The sequence below is a fragment of the Rhipicephalus microplus genome, unplaced genomic scaffold (assembly GCF_043290135.1).
Source record: "Rhipicephalus microplus isolate Deutch F79 unplaced genomic scaffold, USDA_Rmic scaffold_14, whole genome shotgun sequence".
In the NCBI taxonomy this organism is placed as follows: Eukaryota; Metazoa; Arthropoda; class Arachnida; order Ixodida; family Ixodidae; genus Rhipicephalus; species Rhipicephalus microplus.
In genome coordinates, this window is record NW_027464587.1 from 18,192,995 (window position 1) to 18,216,027 (window position 23,033).

Here is a 23,033-nt window from a genome sequence, read left to right on the forward strand (position 1 = left end):
TTTCAGGCTTAAACCCAACTCTGTGATTGGTTCTGAATGACTGAAAGGTTAACATAGTTTGTGCTAGAGATTGCGGAGCATCCGTGCTCTGGCTGCATGTAACGTTCATTTTCGGAATAAGTGTCACTTTATTTCATTGGGCGTCACGAAGCAGCCAATATCTAGAAATATCTTTCAATCCAACTTCACTTTTTTATCTGTGAGACACTTCGGCCTAACAGAAACAAATTAGTGCTTGACTTACCTAGCAGTGGGTAATATTTTGAATTTGGCAACTACGCTACGCCTTGCTAGCAAATGTAAGTAAATATGTCGGCTCTTTTTTTTTGCTGAAATGGCTGGAACTTGTTGAGAATTCTTAACTGCCATGAGCACAGGCACATAGTTCATACAAATCTGCATTTTATAAACAGTGGTTCGCCCCGTCGCGGTGGTCTAGTGGCTAAGGTGCTCGGCTGCTGACCCGCAGGTCGCGGGTTCGAATCCCGGCTGCGGCGGTTGCATTTCCGATGGAGGTGGAAATGTTGTAGGCCCATGTGCTCAGATTTGGGTGCACGTTAAAGAACCCCAGGTGGTCGAAATTTCCGGAGCCCTCCACTACAGTGTCTCTCATAAACATATGGTGGTTTGGGGACGTGAAACCCCACATATCTATCAATCAATAAACAGTGGTTCAAAGTTGGGAGATGGAGGGAACGACACAACGAAAACCACTAAAAAAAATTTATGTCCCTGGTTTTTTCCCTCCTTTGGCCAGCCAGGATAAACGATGTTCGCCTTTTTAAAGGTGGCGCTTCGTTGCACGCAAACCCTGTTTTCGTTTGGAAAGGTAAGAAGGGAAACCTTCAAAAATTCTTGGTACACTGTCTTTCATCAGTCTCGGTCGTTCTCGGCGCAGCGAACCAATGACTCCGTTCACTGTGCACACATCCGCATGTGCAATGTTACTGACGGCGAAATGTTTTTCACACATGTAAACATTTGTGTCGAACGAAAATCTGGCAGTCTCCTGCCACAGGATCACACGGTTCCACCTGTTATGTTGTTCTGCATTGGCTTGTAAACAGAACAGGGAAACTTTTTCGACGGTGCACTTGTATCCAGAGCAACAGCCCAGTGCGCAGCACGTGTTGGGCATCAGTGTCAACACGATGCGACCCTCAAAAGTAAAAAATGAGGGTGAACCACACGACCCTCACCACTCCATGCCAGCACTCCACTAATGGCGGTCAGCGAAGCAGCCGGCCGAGCCACAGAACACCTACCAGAGCCGGCTTCCTCGCCCCTCTATCTACGCCAGCTCCGCGGAAAGTGGGGGTGGCGTATGAAGCTCTCCCATTGAGTGACGCGGGAGGTTCATGACCAGAAAAAAGTATTAAAGGACCATGCTATTACTCAAGAGAGAAGCACAGTCTTCCATTGATGTGACCGAGGAACGGGCTGAAACCCAGGCTCCGGCATTGAAGAACTTTTGTGAGGCTTTTTACCTATGAGAACACGCATTTTTTTCACACATTTACAAACTAGGCGTACCGATGCGCCTTTACATGAGACACGAGAAGGCTAGCAAAGGTCAGAGAGAGAGCCCCCAGTGCACACACGATGCCCTCTTTGTACCACCGGTCTGTGCGAGTGCATTCTGTCCAGCATTTCTGTGTGACACGCAGTGCATGTCACAGCTAGTGTTGCCAAGTTAGCTGACTTCTCACTAAATATAGTGGCTTTTTATTATGTTTAGCGGGTGAAATTGTTGCATTGCAGGAGGTGTGATTTTCGACAGGTTTGATAATGTGCTAGCTTTTTTTCCCACCGTTTTTTTCCAGCAGACTGATGACATGAATGTTAAACAGTTCTCACCAAGATACCACACAAGGACACTGGATTTTATGCAAAAAATCACTCTTGCTTTGCAATGAAAAAAAAAAGTGATTTCGTTGAAAGTCTTCAAAGTATTGGCCATCCAGCGTACCCAGAAATAAGGATTTCGTTCATGTAGAACGAAGACAACAATCTTGTAGAAATTAATGCTGGAATATATATATATATATATATATATATCATAAGGTAAAGAAGAGTATACGTAAGGGCTCGTTTTTTCATGTTTTGACACAATATTGACATCTAACAGACAATAATGCCAAGGAGTGTATAGGGGAAGTTATGGGAACCAATGTAATTTAAATAAGAAGAAAAAAACGTGGGTGAAAAAATAACTTGCCGTGACCTCGCGGCAAGTTCTCCTCCTGATAGACCTCTGTTCGCAGGACGCAGATACGACTGCTCGAATACTGTCTACTTCGCTCCTCGACGGATATATGTTCCTTGGAAAGTACACTTCGTTTGCGTGGTAATGGGGATTAATGCTCTGTTATCCAAAACCCAACAGACTTCGCTGTCGGTTGGCATAACTTTCCGCAATAGGTCCGACCCAATCAAAAGACTTGCAGCGGGTTCGCAGGTGACGCTTGGGAAAACAACTGTATCTGCCAATGGTTTAACTTCTGGATTGATGACTTCATGAAATCAATTAGCCTTTGAAGATTCACTGATGTCGGCGCAGATGAAAGGAATGACGATCGCTTCTATCTGCATAAATTACGGCAGTAATTACAGAAATTAAAAATCTGGCTTTTACCCGGTGAAAATTGTTAGTCGAGTCAAATGGGCGAGTGAGAGTTCTTCCTACGAATTGTGTATAGCCACTTGGAAATTTATGAAAGGCAGCCGCTGGTAATAATGGCAAAGCGATGAAATCGGGCTATTTTTGGTCATGAGACCGATACCGACGCACAAAACAGAGGATCTACCATTCAGTTTGAAAACGTGCTAATTGAGAATGCTTTGTTCTAAATTGTGCAAACTTCTAGCTGTTTTAATTTCTTTATGTATTGCTGTATTTAGTGTTTGTACACACCTGAAGATGCATTTGGTCAAAGTAATGCCAACGCCGCATGCAGCTTGCAGATAGCTCCTTTTTGTTAATTTTGAAATAATATTAGACATATTTCTTGAAAGACCCTGTATATGAGACCTGGGCCTAATACTATCCTGACTCAGGCCCGGGCTCGGATAGGGCCCAACTCGAGCCCGAAGCTCATAGGCCTGAGCCCGACCCGGGCCCGACCATACAATACCTTACCCGGCCCGACCTGCGGGCTGGGCCGGGCCCAGGCCTGTGCAGTGCTCTAGCTTAAAATCATGCACATATGTGGAAAGTAGGGTGCTGGTGACGATGACGACCTTTCTGCAAATGAGGGTCACTCCATTAAGCTCTAATGGTGCTGGTAGTGAACCGAAACACATTTGGGTTGTTGCCTAATGAAAGTGATTACAACCATAGAGGACGGAATATAGTTACACGAGGAGGGGGGGAAAAGGAAAAGCACCCTTAAGAAGGGAAGCGTTCCCCATCCATGATGACCTTAATAGGGAGGTCTATGCCCTTTGCTCCTCCTGGCCCCCTGAAGAGAAATACTGTGCACAGGGTCATGATTACAACAGCGCTGCACTTGCTGCACTGTGTTGAGTGTGGTAGCATCAATACTGCGAGGTCTTTTGGTGCTCCCAACTCATAGTGCTCAGCTCCGCAAGGGCGTGCTGCTTCCATTTCTGCAAGCGCATTGTGTGCACAAACGTGGTCCAGTACAGCAAGGCAGCAGCGACCTGCCGTCCAATGCATTCAGGCAGTTGCCTATTAAAAGAGTGAAGTGGCACTACGTCACACACATGCTCCAACAGATAGCCGAGGGTCCTTACTGTTATAAGGCATTTTGTTGATGATAAGTCAGGCATCTGTCTCTGGTTGCCACCTCGTCTTCATTCTTTCTCAATGGTTATCCACAAAGGCATCACTGCAGTTGCGCGGAAATCGTAATATTTGATCTGCCGGCTGATCTCCACACTGCTTGAAATGACAGAAAAACACTAGTGGTACATTGCGGCAACGACAAGCTTGGCGGAGCAGTAATCTTTTGTTTCACAAAAAGTGGTTGCGGTGCACAGCAGGTACTGCAAGGCATTTGACGAACCACTATGGCTTAAGCAGTCAGCGAATGCATTAGTCCTCATAAGACTTGTTTGGGGATTCATTGCAACTGCATTTTAACTATGAAGCGTGGAAACTTGGGCAAGTTGGTAGGACATAACTGAATGTAGGAACAGCGCAACCTAGAAGTAGTTACTTCATAACTATGAAAGCGAAAAAACAAGGAAGGACAGAAAAGAGCGCTGACTTGAAAGTCAGCGCTCTTTTTTTGTTTTTTGTTTTTTCGCTTCCCTAGTTATGAAGTAACTACTTCTAGGGTGCGCTATTCCTACATTCAATTACATTTTAACTGTCAGTGCATTGAAAGTGGGTGTGTATTAATCTGTGCTTGCCACTGTTCCACTGAAAATGAAGCTGGCAATAGTTAACCCAATAGATGATGTTAGTGCAGCCTAAGAAAACTGAACTTGAGAAACCCTAAATTCAGGCGGGGCACCAGCAGTGCCAAGACTGAGAAGAAATCTCTCTCAAAGTACAGCCCTCCCCAGTATTTTTGTAATGCTAAAAAATAACTTGCTGTGAGCAACTTGCCATGAACAACTTCCTGTTCGCGGCAAGTTATTTTTTCACCCACTTTTCTTTCTTCTTATTTAGATTACATTGGTTCTAATAACTATGTAACCAGCTCATTACACGCGTAGCCAGTGCCTTGGGCAGCTAGCACCAGAAATTCTCAGAATGCTCCCAATAATTTAGGATCTTCCAATGAGACATCACGCAAACAATGGAGTTCATCTGAGTGCTAATGAGAGCACCAGCGATAATGCTGGAAGGTTCGATAAGGGACGTATAAAATCCGACTCATTTCACGAACCAGAAGATTATGTGATGATCAGCATCTGTGCACTGATGCCAGTACACTTTGAGTGTCCTTCAAATTGAGCCAATCTATAGTTTGGTCATTGCTGGCTGGGATTGCCTTCTTCACCATTATAAGCACCCGAAACCTGTTGTAGGTGCTGCTCCATTCATGATGGCCTCAAGAAGCCATAAGCCACATCCAAGCCTCGTAAAAGACAGCAAAGTCATTGTGGATCATGGAGCTGGCCGTAGGCAGGAAGGGTTACTACTGGAATATTTTTGTGATGTAGGGATTGTAAATGTGCTTTTCTGAATCATCGATTTTGTCTTATAGGTGCCTAGTATTTGGCAGTGAATTAGCCATTGTGTTTGTGTGAAGGAACTTCTTGTTTCATTTCTTGAAGGCCAGTGACGTTAAGAAAATAGAGTAGCCAATTGAGGTCTGAATTGGATCAGTTTCTCAGGGACCTCACAAAACAGCCTTGCCACAGAAGTCAATCCATCATTATTATTCGTGCCTTGTTTGTAGGTCCCTGAGTCTTTAATTTCATGCAGAGCCTGCAATTGCCTGCTAGTTGGCTGCTAGGAGAACTTCTTGTTGGGTGAGTTTTTGTACGTCCACATCGCTGATTTTAATAAATTATCGGAAACGCAAGGGAGAACATGGGGCGGAGCGCTGGGTTTCTACATGTGGCAATCATTTTCGCTGCGCAAAATATAGATGTGAGAGGCAGGGCAAGTGCATCAACGGATTTTACTGCAAATAAATGTACGAACACAATGAGTTAGTGTGCACGTGCAAACACTAAACTACGAGGGTCTCTTTTTTCACACTTTAGATCTCACCACTTTATGTGTGCTCCTTTAGGGGCAGAACAAACAGAATAAACACTGGCACAATTGCAGTTACTAATGATGATAGCTAAAGTGCATGTTACTATTTCTTGGGTCTCCTTATTTCATTTTCATTTCATTTTATTACCTTAAAGACCCCGTTTAGCATATTACATAAGGGGTGGTTTACATATTGGAAACAATGAATGCAGGTGTTATGGTGTGATACTGGTTTGCAACGTGTCCAGGAATTCGGAATGAGTTGGTACGGCAGCAGCATGGTGAGGCAGGTCGTTCCGGTCTCTGGCTGCCCGAGGAAAAAATGAGGCTTGAAATGGGACGGTGCGTGTTCGAGGACGGGTTACTTGCAGTTGATGGCCAGTGTGATGAGACGTGCGTGATGATGATGGCAAGATGTACGGTGGGCGGTTTAGCGAGCTGTAGAAGAATTTGTCAAAAAGACAAAGCGTGGCAACACGACGACGAAAAGCGAGGGATGATAAGTTTGATTCTGCTTTTAAGAGAGAAATGCTGGCGCCATATGAATATGAAGAATGGATGAATCTTGCGGCACGATTCTGTACTGATTCAAGTGCACTGATGATATATGCTTGATGAGGGTTGCAGATGGCAGCAGCATATTCTAGTTGTGGTCTGATAAATGATTTGTATGCGAGAAGTTTGACTTGTTGCGGCACGTGATGGAGGTGACGTTTCAAAAATCCTAATGTCTTGTTTGCTGATGAAATGGCGTTAGTCGCATGCAGAATCCAGGAAAGGTCGTGGGATAGAGTTACACCTAAATACTAATATGTTGTAACTAATTCAACGGGGATTTTTGCAATCGTGTAAGTAGAAAGGAATAAATTGCGCCTTCGGGAAACTGAAACAAATTTACATTTTTTGGCATTCAGAGTCATTTGCCATCGATTGCACCAGTTGTGTACGTTATCAAGGTCGTTCTGAAGAAATTCTTGGTCTGATATGTTAGTTACAGTATGATAAATTACGCAATCGTCAGCGAACATACGAATAGGACAGGACACATGCTGCGGTAGATCGTTAATATATATTAGGAAAAGAAATGGTCCTAAGACCGAGCCTTGGGGAACGCCGGAAGTAACAGGAAGGAGCTTGGATGAGTGGTCATTTACAAGGACAAACTGGGAACGATTTGTTAAGAATTCTTTTATCCATTTTATTATGAGAGCATGTAAGTTCAACACAGATAATATCATTAGTAAACGATTTTGAGGTACAGTGTCAAAAGCTTTTGAGTAGTCTAGAAAGATGACATCTGTTTGAACGTTGTTGTCAAGATTAGCATGGAGATCATGGAGGAAAATTGCTAGTTGTGTTTCACAAGAAAGTCCCTTACGAAAGCCATGTTGAGAAGGATGAAAGAAATTAACTGAATCCAAAAAGGCCATGATATGTGAATATATGACATGTTCCATGATTTTGCAAGGGACACTAGTTAAAAAATGGGGCGGTAGTTTAAAGGGGAGTCTTTGTTACCTGCTTTGAAGACTGGAACGACCTTTCCCACTTTCCAATCACATGGTAAGGAACCTGTAGACAATGACTCAGAAAACAATAGGGTAAGACATGCTGAAGATACGTGCTTTAGTATTCATTAGAATGTTGGAGTTGAATTAATCTACACTTGAAAAGGTACACAGTTTGCTTTTTTCAATAATTGACAGTATACCATCAGTAGAAAAGACAATGGGCGGCATCTGCGATGTTGTGTTAGTAGGCATCAGAACGACTGGGGTGATAGTTTCTTTTGTAAATAAAATGCTGCATTGAAGATATCGGCACACTCAGCATCCGACGCTGTTGCGCCTTCTGTATTCATTAAAGTGATAGACCGGGTGTCCAGGGGATTTAAAACGTGCCAGAACTGCCGAGGATTATGAGTAAGTAGCTGGGGCAGGTCAATGTTAAAAAATGTTTTTTTAGCAGTTAGGACAGTAGTCAAGTAGTTGTCCTCTGCTATGTAGTAGTTTGACCATGCCTCTGTGCTTCCAAGACGTGTGGCTAAACGGAAGCGACGCTTCTTTTTATTTTCAAGAGTCTTTAGAGCTCTCGTGAACCTTGGCTTATTTTGATTCGTGTGTAATGTTAGCCTTGGAATGTATTTGGTTACGAGTTCGTTGATTTTGTCTCGGAATAGCGTTCAGTTCTCCTGAAGTGTGTGCGTTGGGAATAATGCCTAGAAGGTTGAAAAGAAGTCGCCTAGCTCATTGTTAATGGCTTCGTAATTCCCTTTGTGATATAGGCGTATAGATTTGTTCGACTGTAGTTTTCGTATCGGTTAGAAGGTGAAGATGATCGCTTACTTCGCGGAGGTAAGTTAATGATGATAGACTGCCGGGGCGGCTGGTTAGTATAAGGTCGAGTATACTAGAGGTATCTTTTGTAACCCGCATGGGCTCCAAGACAAGTTGAGTTAGACTGAGATTATGATGTACATTAACGAAATCAATGGCAGCTTCATTCCCTGTGATTAAAACGGTATCATTATTTCAGCTTATTTGCGGGAAATCAAGATCCCCCAAAAGCAGGACATCTGCGTTGGGGTGTTTTTTGCTAAGCTCGTATACGATGTTAATAAGGTCGCGTGCGAAATCAGGAACGTTATGTGGCGGCCTGTAGCAAATGCCCAAAAGGACTGTCTGCGGTGAGGCGCAACAGATCACCCATATCATTTCTAAGTTAGCTTCAATGGTAACAAGAGAGCAAGATAAATTCTAATGCACGGCAATAAGCACACCACCACCTCGTGAGGCCTTGTGATCCTTCCGATAAAGACAGAAGTTCGGCAGATCTGGAAGTACCTGGGTATCGATAATAACATCAGTCAACCATGTTTCAGTTATTATTAGTAAATTGCTGTTGAACGACAATACAAGACTAGACATTATATCGCGTTAAGGGATGAAACTTCGTGCGATGGCATAGATCACGGAAAGGCGAAGGTTAGCTCGTTCCGGTACCATAGCTCGGGGGCGTGACTTGCGGCCAGGCAATTGCTATTGCATCTCTCTTACATTCTTTGTACGCTCATCATAAGCATAGCGCTCACTACCTATGAAAAGGGTTTTAAAGCGCAGAGAATAAGGTGCAGATTTGCTTTTTGCAAAAGCAACTAGGTGTTTGCGGGCAGTTTGGACATTACGTGTGAAATCTTCGCCAACACTGAAGCCCGTCCCTTTGAACTTGCACCCGTTGGAAAGGACTTGTTCTTTTGTTTTGTGAAAAGAGAATTTAACTATTATGGGGCGGTTTCGACCAGTTGTACGATTACCCAAGCGATGCGTGCACTCAATTTCTTTCGCATCAAGCGCAATGTTCAGATGTTTGTTACAGTGATCTATGATTATATTCTCTGAAAACGCAAACGACTCTGATCCCGAAGACTCAGAAATATCATAAAAAAAGTAGATTGTTACGCCTGGAATGGTTTTTGGCATCATCAATGTGCGTTTCTAGCCTCTGGATTGTCTGTGCTGCGCAAGCAGTAACACTTCGCATATTTTCTATATCGGAACGCAAAAGGGCTAGATTTTGGTAGTGCCTTTCAAGGTTAGTCATACGAACGCTCAGATCAGTTATAGCTTTGTCGGTTGTATTCATCTGAGACTTCAGGTCTTTAATCTCCGTAATTAGTTACGTTTGACCTGCAGACAATTTCCTAAGTTTATTTGATACAGCTTGATTATCAGGTCCGGGGTTTGTTTCGATGTCACCCGCCAACAATAGCAACGAGCGAATAACATCACAGCTCTGAACAACAATGGAAAGGCAGCAATGCGGGCCCGGCAGCTGCAGCAGGAAGTAGTTACTTGACCGCTTAGTAAAAAGACAGTGTGCTTTACAACCTGCATGGCGAACATGAGCGGATTAGCCTGCTGTGTTGATGCACAGCAGCCAGGCCCACAAAGCTTCTCTGGCCGCGCTTGCTCCTTTATAGCTTGCTGAGTTGATGTCGGTGGCAGTCCGTATTCCAGCCGCGCATCGAGTGACGGGGTGACGGGGTACAGTTCAGATGAGCAGCTGGATTCAGCAACAGTGCCGGCGACTTGGGTGTGATGCAGGAATCCATCGGATTGCTGAATGCAGCGTCATCGTTGTTGGTGTGCCAGGAAAGATGCGGTTGGGCTATTTCGGCAGAAGCAGCAGTCAGGGCAGGAAGCAAAACGCGGACGATTACGTGAAGTGACACCTGCATGGCGAACATGAGCGAATCAGCCTGCTGTGTTGACGCACAGCAGCCAGGCCCACAAAGCTTCTTTGGCCGCGCTTGCTCCTTTATAGCTTGCCAAGTTGATGTCGTTGGCAGTCCGTATTCCAGCCGCGCACCGAGTGATGCCGCCAGGGGTGACGGGGTATAGTTCAGATGAGCAGCCGGATTCAGCAACAGTGCCGGCGACGTGGGTGTGATGCAGGAATCTATCGGATGGCCGAAAGCAGCGTCATCGTCGTTGGCGTGCCAGGAAAGATGCGGTTGGGCTATTTCCGTAGAAGCAACAGTCAGGGCAGGAAGCAAAACGCGGACGATCACGTGAAGTGACACCTGCATGGCGAACATGAGCGGATTAGCCTGCTGTGTTGACGCACAGCAGCCGGGCCCTTTTTCTTGTTTTTTTGTAGCCCACATTCTATGTTGAATTCTATGGAAGACTCGCCTGTGACAATGGTGCACCAAATGTCCAGCTGAACATCCTTTGCACAGTTGCGATTTGGATGTTGTTTAGGAGCTGCGCAGAATGCAAAAAGAGACTCGTATTGAAATTTATTACTACTGCTGCAGCAAGTGCTGCTAGTAGCTGGTTTGAACTCTGCACGCAAGAATATTGAATTGGTACCTATATTGTTTGTCTTGCTGCTTTGAAAGCTTTTGATACCCGGACAAAACATGAGCATCTAGAGTACTTGAACTGCAAGAACACCCTTGATAATTGCCGATCAGCAGACCACCAACAGTTATCACATAGCTGCAGGAGGCACTGCTTTTGTCAACACGGCTCATTCATTCTGTTTTGCATAAGCTAGTTGTAATAGACGTCAGTGTCACGAGTTTTATTTTTGGAGCAATCGCGTGTATTTCCAGCCCTTAAAATTGTATAAACATAAGAGAGCGGAGAGCCTGTCCTGTGCCTTTTTCTTTTTTCTCTCTTTTTTCCATTTTCTTTTAACGCATGAAGTGCAGGAAAACTAGATTTTCCAACTATTCCAGCTTTCCATTGTAAACTACTGTATGAACACCTGAGGCACTTTTTTTTAATGGATGCCAACATAATCTTCCGCATATAGGGAGATTGTGTGTGTGCAGTGTCCATGATTGAATATGACTGAATGTGTCACGTATGAGTTTTTTCATTTCTTTACTTTTTTCACTCGTGATGCTAATGTCAATGTGAGAAAATCCATAAACAAGGGTTGTGTCGAGCTGACGTTTCAGCAAGTGGGCTTGTCTTCCTCAAGGCTAGAACACAACTGATTTCTTTAATTCCAGCGTGTCTACGTTTCGTACCCGTTCCTACATTCTAACAGAGCAGGGGGAGAGGGCAACATTGGATATGTGGGTGTGAGAGAGCGGGGTTCGACAAATTGTGTGAGTAAAGAGGGAACAGTTGTGAATAAAAAGAACATAAGAAAGCGATGGGGTGATAGAATGCACACGTGTCGCTGAATCCCGGTTGTCGGAAGTTAACGGTAGATTTGAAAGTTAAAGACAGAGGGCTTAACCCGCATTGGTCTTCTTTGTGTATGTACCACACTAAATGGATATAAGAGCCCCTTTAAAAATGTTTATACCTACTGGACGGAGTGTGTGGAACTTGGGGATAAGCCATGACTCTGTACATTTTTGGTCTGTTGCAGACCGAAAGTTTGACTGAAGTATGTAGAGTCACTCAAGTGATGTTGTGCTACATTTAAAATTCTGTGTCGCTGATTTGGTAGCAGAACATTTTAATGTAGCAGGACACGGCTATACTAACAAAAATAATAAATAAATATTTCTGCGCAGGTGTTCAAGCCTGTAATCCAGGGAGTGATGGAGTTCTTCCAGCCGAGTTGCATCGTGCTGCAGTGTGGGGCCGACTCGTTGGCAGGCGACCGGCTGGGCTGCTTCAACCTGAGCATACGCGGCCACGGCGAGTGTGTGAAGTTCATTCGCGAGTTAGGCCTGCCGCTGCTGGTGCTTGGTGGTGGCGGATACACGGTGCGCAACGTGGCACGTGCCTGGACATACGAGACGTCCCTCCTGTTGGACGAGCCCGTCAGCTCGGAGATTCCCTACAATGAATACTTCGAGTACTTTGCCCCCGACTTTACTCTGCACCCGGAAGTGGTCACTCGGCAGGTGAGCGGTCTTGCAGGATGGGGCTTGAGCATCAAGGGCTGCTAAAGCCCCTGTTTCATCAGAAGGCTCCAGTGGCAGCCGCCGTTCACAGTCTCTACCGTTCTGTGCACAACACAGTTCAGAGTTGTTAGTACTCTCGAAGGAATCCACTAAAGCGTAGAAATATTACTGGGAAGAACTGGAGGTCAACAGGTAGGCAGTTTGATCCCACTCCTGCATCGGCTTTTTGCCTCTCAGTTTTACCTATTTTCACGTTTTACTAGCTTTCTTCGAATGCCTATCGTATGGCAGTACACTCGAAGCTTAGTATAACAAAATCACATCTATCTCGAAAACGCTTCATTATGTCTTAAAATTGTTAGAAAGGTATTTTCATAACACTTTATCTATGACAAAATTATTCTTAACTTACGTCATTATAACCAATAATTCTTTATAACCAGTGCTCTTTATATTGAAGTTTGAGCGCCACACTGCTTGTTGAATGTATATTACAATGTGCAGTGGTGTGATAGCTGCATCATTTGCATACCTACCAACTTTCCAGATTGTATGAATGCTTGCTCGAACCTCCCAAAAAGCGGCCGCCATAGCTGATCCATATTTTTTATTCGTGCGCTTTCATCAACCTTTCCAGCTGCCACAGTTGAGGTGCTGTGAAAGTGCACACTTCACTACACTTCTATTGTTCATTTCAATTTTTAACCATACTGTCGAGTACCGCTAAGCATATTCTATAGTACTGCTCATCTGAGTCAAGGCCGGCAACCGTGAGATGTGCTCGCCACCGTACCGAAGGGGGTAAGGTACTGCAGCTCCTGCGTTACCTTTTGTGTCTCTACCCCTGCATTTCACACCCTAGACCTGCGATGCGTCACTTGTGTTTTTTATGTGGTTGTGTGGGTTGCGTGTTTCCCCAAGTTCAATTGGAAGTTCGATGGCGGTGTCAAAGAAAGAAGTATTTGCAAGTGTCTCTAGACTCACACACAGTGGAGTTTGGGTGCTTCATGACTGCATGGAAAGGTCACAAGTATATGGATTCTGTACCATGTGCACCTGTAACGCAAGCATTTGACATGTTGGCAACGCCAAGATAAAGGTGCACATCGCTTCACAGAAGCGTCGGAACTATGTGCTGTGAAAGGGCAGCGTAACGTAGGAAGTTTGTTCAAAAAGAGCTGTGAAGACTGCGCAATCTGCGCAGAATTCCTATGTATCAACAGGATTTATTGGGGAACACAACTTGCTGCTAAGCGGTGATCCATGATTATGCAAGACCGTTGTTTCGGAAAATGTTTCCGAAGTGCGAGGACACGAAGCGGTACAGGTTCAGACATGCAAGAGCAACTGCCATCATCGGGAAAACGTCTGCAGATGCCGAAAACGCTATGGTGGAGGCTCTGAAACGTTGTGCTTTCGCGATTGCAGTGGATGGAAGTAGCAACAGCGGGTTGCAAATATCTGTCTCGGTAATACCCCAGCTGCGGTCTCCCGAATATTCACGCTCCTAGGTTGCCAGGTATGCAGTTGCGCCAAAAGACCAGCCCTGCTACATTCTCCTACATTTTCGCTATTCTGGGATAAAGCTTTGCCAATTATGGTATTTTCATATTTCAAAAATGAAACTAGTAATCGTTCGACATTAAACACTCAAGCATATGCCTGTCCTCACGTGCTCTCATCATGCTACAGTGGCAGTGAGCACACGTAGATTAAGTGGTCGAATGTACATGCCTGTGCAGAGGTGCTAATCAGACTGCCTTTCTATTGTACCACTGAATGCATCGCCAGAAAAGTGAGTACTATGTGCACTATGACCAAAACACCCTTTTTGAAAGACTTTGCAGGTGCAACAAGTGACGAACAGGCAGCCATGCTGTTCCGAATATCGAGTAGTGTAGTTCGTTGGGAATTACTTTAAATTTGCAAATGTTGAAAAGCTAACGTTTAGAGACTGGCTGTGCCAACAAAACGAACACATAGAAAAAAACAGAAAAGTGCTGTAGCAGAAAGTCATCGACTAGCTATAGCCGACCGAACTTCTGCATGCTTTCGATTTTCAGGCACGATGCCAAAGGCAATGGCGGCCGCGAACCAGCACTAGGAGTGTTGCAAGTGCATGTCCTCATTCTCGTAAATGATTTGAGTTGCTGCTTTTGTAATATGAAGTTCGTTTCCATCCATTGACCCCTTTCAGAGCGAAGTTACTGCAAAGTTTTTCATTGACTGTTCACCAAACTGCACTTCTGTGGCTGCTATCGATGAGATAGTAGCGCGCTTATTGCTCCTTAGGCCTACCCTACGGGTTCATAACTTGGCATGTCACATATAGACAACATAAGATCAGGCGGGGAAGAGGTCTCGCTCACGGGCTCCACCAAGGGTAGCGAGTTTGGGTTTGTGGTCGGGAGAACAGCTGCCACAACTACCGTGTTTACTCGCAGAATCCTTGCACTTTTTTTTGCCGGAAAACCGATGCAAAGTTGGGGGTGCGAGAATTACGCTGGGAAAACTTTCCACGAAAACGTAGACAGTGAAAAAGAAAACGAAGTGGCCGCAAATCGGGATTCTCACACCAGCAACTTACAGCAAGCTTTAAGAAGTACTAATTAGAACTTACCTCAACAATAAAAGCAGAGGTTCAACTCAAAGCAAAATTTATTTGAGACACAAAAAGTGGAAGCAAATAGTCGAGAATTAGAATACCTTACGCAAAGCTTGTGGGCATTGCGGGCATAGCAGTAGCGTTCGTCACTCAACAGGAGCCTTCAAAAAGTAAGCGTAGGACGTCAATATTGGGCTGATGGCAATTTAACAGAATCGTCCGCAGTTTCCTTCTGAAGAAATAAAGTTTACCATCAATCCCAGTTTTAGGCACATGGCAGGCCCAACGCGCCTTTGTGGCTTTCCGCTGCCGTCACCAGTAGAGAACACAAAACTCGTAGGCTACGGTATATTCGGCATTAGCCTGCCAAGCTTACACATCCGCCTGCAGATGCTCGCGCAGAAGAAGCCTGCATAGCAAAGCCTTTACATTTGCGGAGCAGCGCCCTCATTGATAATGGAATCAAGGTCACACATGTGATGCTTGCGTTCATACGATGATGTAACTACTTTTCAGACAAAAAAAAAAAAGAGAAAATCTGAGCAGTGCTACCATGCACGTGATGTGGGCATGGGCATTTGTTTGGTGCATAGTGTACGCATAGAACGTCTGGCAAGTGGTTGAAGCGAAATGTCTTATGGCGCCTAGACAACCCTTCTTCGTACAACGCGCCCATGTCACATTCTTTCTTTTTCTTTAGCGGCGAAGCTGTTCTAGCTTGTTGTCGTGACACAAAACTATCATCATCACAAACCAGCACGAGCTCAGTTCCTCCTCCTCTGAAGTCATTTGTGCTGTACGCACGTATCGTGGATTAGCCTCAATTAGGTTTAACAGCAACTGAGCAAGACTTGTGGCTGTGCTAATGTGGGGTAAAGCCTCTGAATAAAATGAAAGTAACGCCAACTATTCCTCTTACACCAGTGTCTTCTTTCGACCGTGGCTCCACCTATGCAGCACCTAGCTAGCCGACGCTGTCTGCATCGAACTCGTTGCCGTAAATTGCTCGCTCTTGTCAGCTGCTATTTCGATGAGATGAAGAAATGTGATGTTATTACTCACTGCTTAAGCACAATGAGAGGACAACATAAGGCAGGAAAACCTTTATTGGCAAGTGTGCTTGGACCTCCTCACCCCAGCAAGCTGCAATGCCAGGTGAGAGGAAATGTTGTTGCGCTTCGGTGGCTTTGCTATTCGTGACAAAAAACTACTGCGTGCCACGGCAGCCTTTATCAGACTGATACAGATATCTATCGATGAGATGACGCGAAGAGAAAAAGGCTTGCTCGAAGCAGCTGGCGCTGCAAAGAAAATAGGAATATACATTGAAATCGAGGTAGAACGAACACCACATTAACAAACCTTCCAGATTAACGAACTTTTAAAAAATTCCATACTGACTGCTAATAGATTTAGTGTAAAATTATTTTCTTGCTACGTACTTCAAAACAAGGAGCGCTAGTTTAGTTTCGTGTTATATTTTAACAATGCCTCAGTACTACGAACTCGTGTTCTGAAATCTGTCGCGGCCACCGGAGTGGTACGCAAGCAGACAGCGAACGAACGCCTTGCTTTTCGGAAGACGCGTGATGGTGCGGAGGGTGGGGTGGGGGGGGAACGAAAGAACGACTTTTTTTCTTTTTGTTGAGTTGCCGACGCTGCAGGTTTACAAGCGCAGTGGCGAGGGGCAAGGGCAACACGAGAGCTCAAAGTCAGCGTGGCAGTGTGTGAGTTGCAAAGCAGGAAACATGGGCGCGGAAAACCTGAGACACCAAGGGAGAAGAAAACGAAACACGAGGAATTTTCTTTTTTAGCTCTTTCTTCTCTTCGGAAGAGACAAGAGGCCCATATGAAAGTCCAGAATGAGACACTGAATGAATCAGCAGTGCAAGAAAGAATAGCATCCTTCGCTGAAAAGCAGCAACTGGCTGTGAAGACCTGCTTTCTTGCTGCCCAACGACAATCTGTGAAAGGCATGTCGTACGATAAGAACTGGATAGTCGAGTGCCTTTGATGCGAATGCGCTGCCTAAGAGTCTATGAGCACCTGCGCAAGGAAAATATATTTGTTTTGCTGGGGTGAGCTTGCCTGCGAAAATACCTGCAGTGGTTTAAAGGCAGTTTTGGACTTAATCTAGATATATTTTCTGCCTTGAAAGAAAAAACCAGGAAGATGGATTACTTCAGTCAGCTCCGGATAAAGTATCTCTTTGCGATTGACAATTATGCCACATGATCTGATTACCTCGGCACATATAGCAGTAAATCCTTATCATGATGCCGCATCATACTGAGTGTGATATGTCGCTAATAAAATAAAATATCACCACGACAGAGTGGTGCAAATGGCAGTTGATTAGATTGAGGTTGAGTAAAATCACTGCTTTGGAAACAACGCGAAACGGCCGGGACGAAGGTTTAAAAAAAAGGCAAGCTCTGTCTAATGTGGCGTAGTTTTTAAAGCAAGTACTAAGTAGCAGCCAACTGCGATGACACCCTTAATCGAGAAAATTTGACTGCAAACGTTCCCGTGTAGCTACGAAAAATTGGTGGTCTTTGTTCGCTACGAAATTGCCGTGGGCCAATGTTGCGGCACAGTTTCTCGCATATAATGCGTCAGGCTTAGCGTATTATTTTCAAATGGCAGCTTAAGTGGGCCATAGCAGATTCAATGTACAGTCGAAACCCGCAATAACGAAATTGCCGGGAAAACTGAAAAATTTCGTTTTCGCCATAATTTCGTTGCCGCGAGTATGAAACCACAAAAACAGTGATACGGCCAGCAGAACGAAAATTTATTGCCAGAAGTCGGTCAACTTACTTTGCCGACCCTCGCTATGCAACATCTTCAAAGCTCTCCCTTCGCACTGGAAGAAGTGGTCCATTGCTAAGTCGTTGTCATGTGCGCCGAAGAAGGAGCAAAGAGTTTTCTAGCGCATCCAAAACAACCCGCGGGTTGAGTTCCTCTGCGTACGTCTCTTCTTGGTCCTCAGTGTCGTCAGCTTCGCGCACGCTTTCGATAATGGCCTCGATGGTCACTTCCTCGTACACGACTACATAGTCATCGGCTCGAACGAACGCATCAACGGTGAGTTCATCTGGGATGTTGATTGCTCGAAGTTCCCCCCAGGTGTTGGTCAGTGATTAGCAGGCCAAGATTAGTGATTTTTTTTCACGCAAATAAATCATTATGTTGCAGCGTGTGTGCGGAATTAGTTGTCTTTCTTGAATACGCCTATTGTAGGTGATGATCCGCTATAGGTAAGCTCTTGGGGCTTCTATTTTTCTATATTGAATTTTTCATATAATGAACTGATTCGCGATCCCCTTCGAGTTCAATATATCGGTGTTCGACTGTACAACAAAAATTTTGCCTCACCGAAATTTTTTTCGTGCCCCATCAGTTTGGATGTAGCGGGGTTCGACTGTAGTGAGTAGCTCAGTTTGTAGAGCATCTGACGTGTTAATCGAAGGTCTCAGGTTCGGTTTCTGCCCACAGCAAGTTATCTTTATGTCCACTTTTCTTTCCTCAAATTTACATTACAATTACTTCTAATAACACCTACCATACTTTCTTTGGCATTACTGTCTGTTATATCTTATTAATATTGTGTCTAACAAAAGAAAACAAGCCCTTTGCAGCTCACGTCACTGTGAACCGACGGCATGCCCCACTCGCGGTTGAACCTGCTTCGCCTGTGGCCGCCGTGGCCCCTTCATGCGAGTGTGTAGTACTCCGTGGTGTAGTAGCTCACGCAAAGCACGAGGACAACGCCCGGCTTGCATCTAAGAAGTACTGTATTTACTCGCGTAATCCTCGCACTCGAATAATTCTCGCACCCCCCCACATCGCCCAACAAAAATCCGATTTCTTTTTTTCCTCGAGTAATTATCGCACCCCCGAAAACTGCTGCAATAAAGACGTCTTCTCTTTCCAGCCACTGATGATGATGGATGTATGGATGTATGGATGTATGGATGGATGGATGGATGGATGGATGGATGGATATGGCTGTACCCTTTAGATCAGGCGGTGGCTAGCGCCACCAACCCGCAATACTTAAAGAACCAAAAACTAGATTTATTTTTTTTCCTTGAATAGTGAGGTTGAGGATTCGCACTTTGCAGTGAAGGGTTTCATTTTCACTCGTGCCTTCACTTTAGCCACCAATGAGATAACCTCCTTCTAGTTAATTCTACCCGCATAAAGTCTATTTTGCCCCCCCCCTGGCCCTAAACCCCAGTGCTTTGAAAAACTCTGCGCTATCATCTTGAACTGTAGGGTGAAGCCCTTTACAGAACATTATCAAGTGTTCGGCAGTTTCTTCTTCCTCTCCACATGCACTGCATATTGTGTTTACCCCTTCGTATTTGGCCCGATATGTCTTGGTTCGCAATGCTCCCGTCCTGGCCTCAAACAGTAGAGAACTACCGCGAGTATTATCATAGATCCTTTCCTTTGCAATTTCCTGCTTAAAAGTTAGTTCGATAGATCTCTAGTGCGGACTTCTTAATCATGCCAATTTCCACTTGTTAGTCTCCGTTTCCTTCACTTTCTTCTTAACCGATAGTTCTTTTTGGTTTGGCCATTTGCTGTTTTCTAAGTATTTACCAGTCAATTTCCTGGTTCGCTTCCTCCATTTTGTATCGACATTCTTCATGTACAAGTAGTTGAAAACCTTCCTAGCCCAACGCTTTTCCCCCATTTCTCTCAATCGCTTCTCAAATAGCGCATGCCATCTGGCGCCATCTCTTAAGCATCAAGCGAACTATTGCACAGAGATTCATTCCAAGCCAAGCCGAAGTGGCCAGTGCGCGTTGCGGCGTGTTTTGTATGTTGTGTCGGTAATGTTGTCACATTATGAGGCGATACTGAAGCTGTACGGCTGATTTCAAGTTGCAAGTGATAGATCATGTACTAAACAACGGTAACAGGGCCGCCGGTAGGCCCTTTGGAGTCTACGAGTTTTGTGACTGCTAACGGCAGCTGAAAGCCACCAAAACGCGTTGGGCCTGCCGTGTGCCTAAAACTGGGATTGGTGGTAAACTTCATTTTCAGAAGGAAACTGCCAACGATTCTGTTAAATAGCCATCATGCCAATACTAAAGAGTTTTAGTGCTGGGTACCCAATCGGCTTGCGTACCCAGGACGTTGGGGCGGTGGTATTGCGCATGCGCGAAACCCCAAACAGATGCGTCGCAAGATTGCTGGCGCGATGGGGCCATGCGTCCGCGTGGCCATAAACAACGCTGCCACCACTGGCCTCCTAGCGGAGATAAGCTGCCCCGGCGCACATGCTGGCGCATCATGTTACCTTCACGGCGAGCAAAGCCGGGGCTGGCCAGAGCCACCGCTTTAACTTTGGAGTTTTAGGCACAAATATTATAGTGGCTAGTCACTATACAAATAGCATGGCACAAAGGTGCGAAATCTCAGACAGCATGGATCGGCCGCCTTGTAAGGTCCACCTTCGCAAGAACTCACGGTATCCGCACTGCGGATACTCTAGCCGTCGAGTTAAAATAAGCCAAAGTGCGAGCACTTTTAGGGATTACATGGTTTCAGCCAGATTACCAAAGCTTGAATGGCCTGGAACATGGAAACTAAATGTATGCCAGCCCCCGACCAGTCGAATAGGTGGCGCCATCTAGCGTGGCCATAGTGAAACAGACAACCACAACATTGTTATTCAAGAAACATTGTGCATTGTACATCTGGTGCAAAAACTGCCCAGCGACAATATTACAAATGAGTAACCTTTTCATTCATTTTCACCTCAAAAACATTACGCGTAAGCTAACATGTTCATGACTGTGGTTGCACAAAGTGTCACAAAATGCCGATACTGTACACAATAAAAAAAGTGTCCTGATCACTATGTATGTTTATTTTAACATTTTAAATCATAAAAATAGTTTTATAATACCTACGTGACAAGATGCTATGGCGCTGTGAGTGCGTGTGACCTTCGTGCGGCTTGCGTTTATGGGCGCGCCTCTATAAGGCATTCCAGTTGTGTATGGATTGGGTACGCAACGCCGCGCGCCCCCAAGTCCGCAGCGCCCCAAGAGCTTGGGTACCCAGCACTGAAACTCTCTACTGACGTCGCACGCTTACCTTTTGAGGGCTCGTGTTGTGTGATGAACGCTAACGCTACGCTCGCAACGTCCGCAAGCTTTGCGTATGGTATTCTAATTCTCGACTATATGCTTCCACTCTTTTGTGTCTCAAATAAAGCTTGTCTTGTGTTGAACCTCTGCTTTTATTGTTGAGGTAAGTTTTAATTAGTACTTTTTAAAGCTTGCTGTTAGTTGCTGGTGTCAGAATCCCGATTTGCAGCCACTTCGTTTTCTTTTTTGCTCTAAATGTTTTTGTAGAAAGTTTTCCCCGCGTAACTCTCGCACCCCCCAACTTTTCATCGGTTTTTTGGCAAAAAAAGTGCGAGGATCATGCGAGTAAATACGGTAGTTCCTGAACATGATGAATCGTATGTCATTAGCCTAGTCACTGTTCACAAAGACAGGCGCAGGGGCGTTTAGGTTGATGTAGTAGTTGATAGATATGTGGGGTTTAACGTCCCAAAACCACCTTATGGTTATGAGAGACGCCGTAGTGGAGGGCTCCGGAAATTTCGACCACCTGGGGTTCTTTAACGCACACCCAAATCTGAGCACACGGGCCTACAACGTTTCCGCCTCCATCGAAAATGCAGCCTCTGCAGCGAGGATTTGATCCCACAACCTGCGGGTCAGCAGCATTGATGTAGGAGTCACGCCAGTCACCTTGAGCTCAGAGCTGCGCGTCGCTAAGTTTTTGATCGTGACTGAATCAGCTGTGTCAATTATGAGGGAACAAGAATTTGGAAGCATGTTCGAAGGGGTTAAGTTGACCAGCTCTGCCTTTACGTTCTTGGACTTCCAACGCCAGAAGATCTTCATAGTGGGCCAATTTAAAGCAAGCATCTCGTTTAAAGGGGAAACAGCCATGATAGCATTTCATGTCACCCCCGTAGGAACTTTTTTTCCGAGTCTGGACGTGGTGCTAGCTTTAGGGCTGCACAATGTAGGCAGTCAGCTACGCTGTCTGTGCATGGCTGCCGAAGCTTCAGAGACCATTAGTCAGAAAACAGCAACATCTACGTGTACAGACGGCGCAGTTACTGCAAGCTTGCTGATATGCCTGCTCTGTTATGAGCTAAGTCTTCACATTTGTATTCAGTGAGCCTTGGCCTGGCCAAAGGCATCCAGCATCAGGTCAAAATGAAGTCGTCAGTCCCTGCAGTAGTGCAGAAGCTGAGATGCCTCCCACTTTCCCTGCGCAAGCCAGTTCGTGACAAGCTTTAGCGGCTACTCTCCGATGATGTAATTAAAAGGGCTAATACCTCTGAATGGATCTCTCCTATAGTTGTCATCCGCAACAAAGATGATAGCATCCGCCTATGCTTAGAGAGCCCAACAAAGCAATTGTAGTAGATAGCTTTCCTAAGCCTCATATGGAAGAGCTACTGCACTCTCTTAATGGTGCACGTTACTTCTCAAAGATCAACTTGGCCTCTGCATATTACCAAGTTACCTTTCATCCTGACAGCAGAGACCTGACGGCTTTCATTGCGCATGACGGCCTTTTCTAGTGTAAAAGAGTGTGCTTCAAATTGTCATCTGCTCCAGCCGCATTTCAGCAACCCATGACTACAATCCTGCAGGGTTTCAAGGGGGTCCTCTGCTACATAGACAATATTATCATCTTTGGCAGCACAGAGCTCAGTGAAGCTGGTATTCAAGGTGCGAAAGTATCAGCTTGCATAGAGAACCTGCCGCATCAAGAGGATACGTTGTAGATTCATTGTATGGTTTTACGGTTGCTACACTGAAAGGAAGGCATAGCTCAGCTGTGCGTGCTTCAATAGAGAGGCCGCCCTGCTGAAGGAGGTCTGTGTGCATAAGTGAAGTTGAGCATGCCTTTGGTCGTTTTGATGGTGTGCCTGACCAAGGAGAGCCCCCTTCACACTTCCCGGAATAAAGAAAATAGATGTCGACACGTTCTGAACCACCAGAATAAAAAACGAGTGCACTCAAGTCCTTTTTCTTGAGTTGAATTTGTCCGTCATGATTGTTTAGTAGTGTTCGTTTTTAAGCAGACCAGGTTTGCGTCAATATTTGAATGCCTCGGATATTCAAATGAATATTTAAGTATTTGTATTTGCTTTGATTCAAATTTAAATTATTGGCACTTTGTAAGCACATTGTGAAGCTTCGAGGTAGGAACAACACATTACCCCGAGATTGATGCACCACTTTCTAAGTTTAGAAGCTTGTTATAGTGGATTGTATGCTCCAATTGTTGTAGATTTTAGAACATAACATAAACAACTT

General features: G+C 45.0%; 1 protein-coding gene across 1 annotated transcript in view; it reads left to right on the forward strand.

Moving 5' to 3' along the window:
- HDAC3 (histone deacetylase 3) overlaps positions 1-23,033 on the forward strand; it is a 148,673-nt gene that overhangs the window by 124,629 nt on the left and 1,011 nt on the right. Inside the window, exon 8 of the mRNA XM_037432381.2 lies at positions 11,721-12,056. Within this exon, the coding sequence (XP_037288278.1) occupies positions 11,721-12,056 (336 nt within the window). The remainder of the gene's footprint in view (positions 1-11,720; positions 12,057-23,033) is intronic.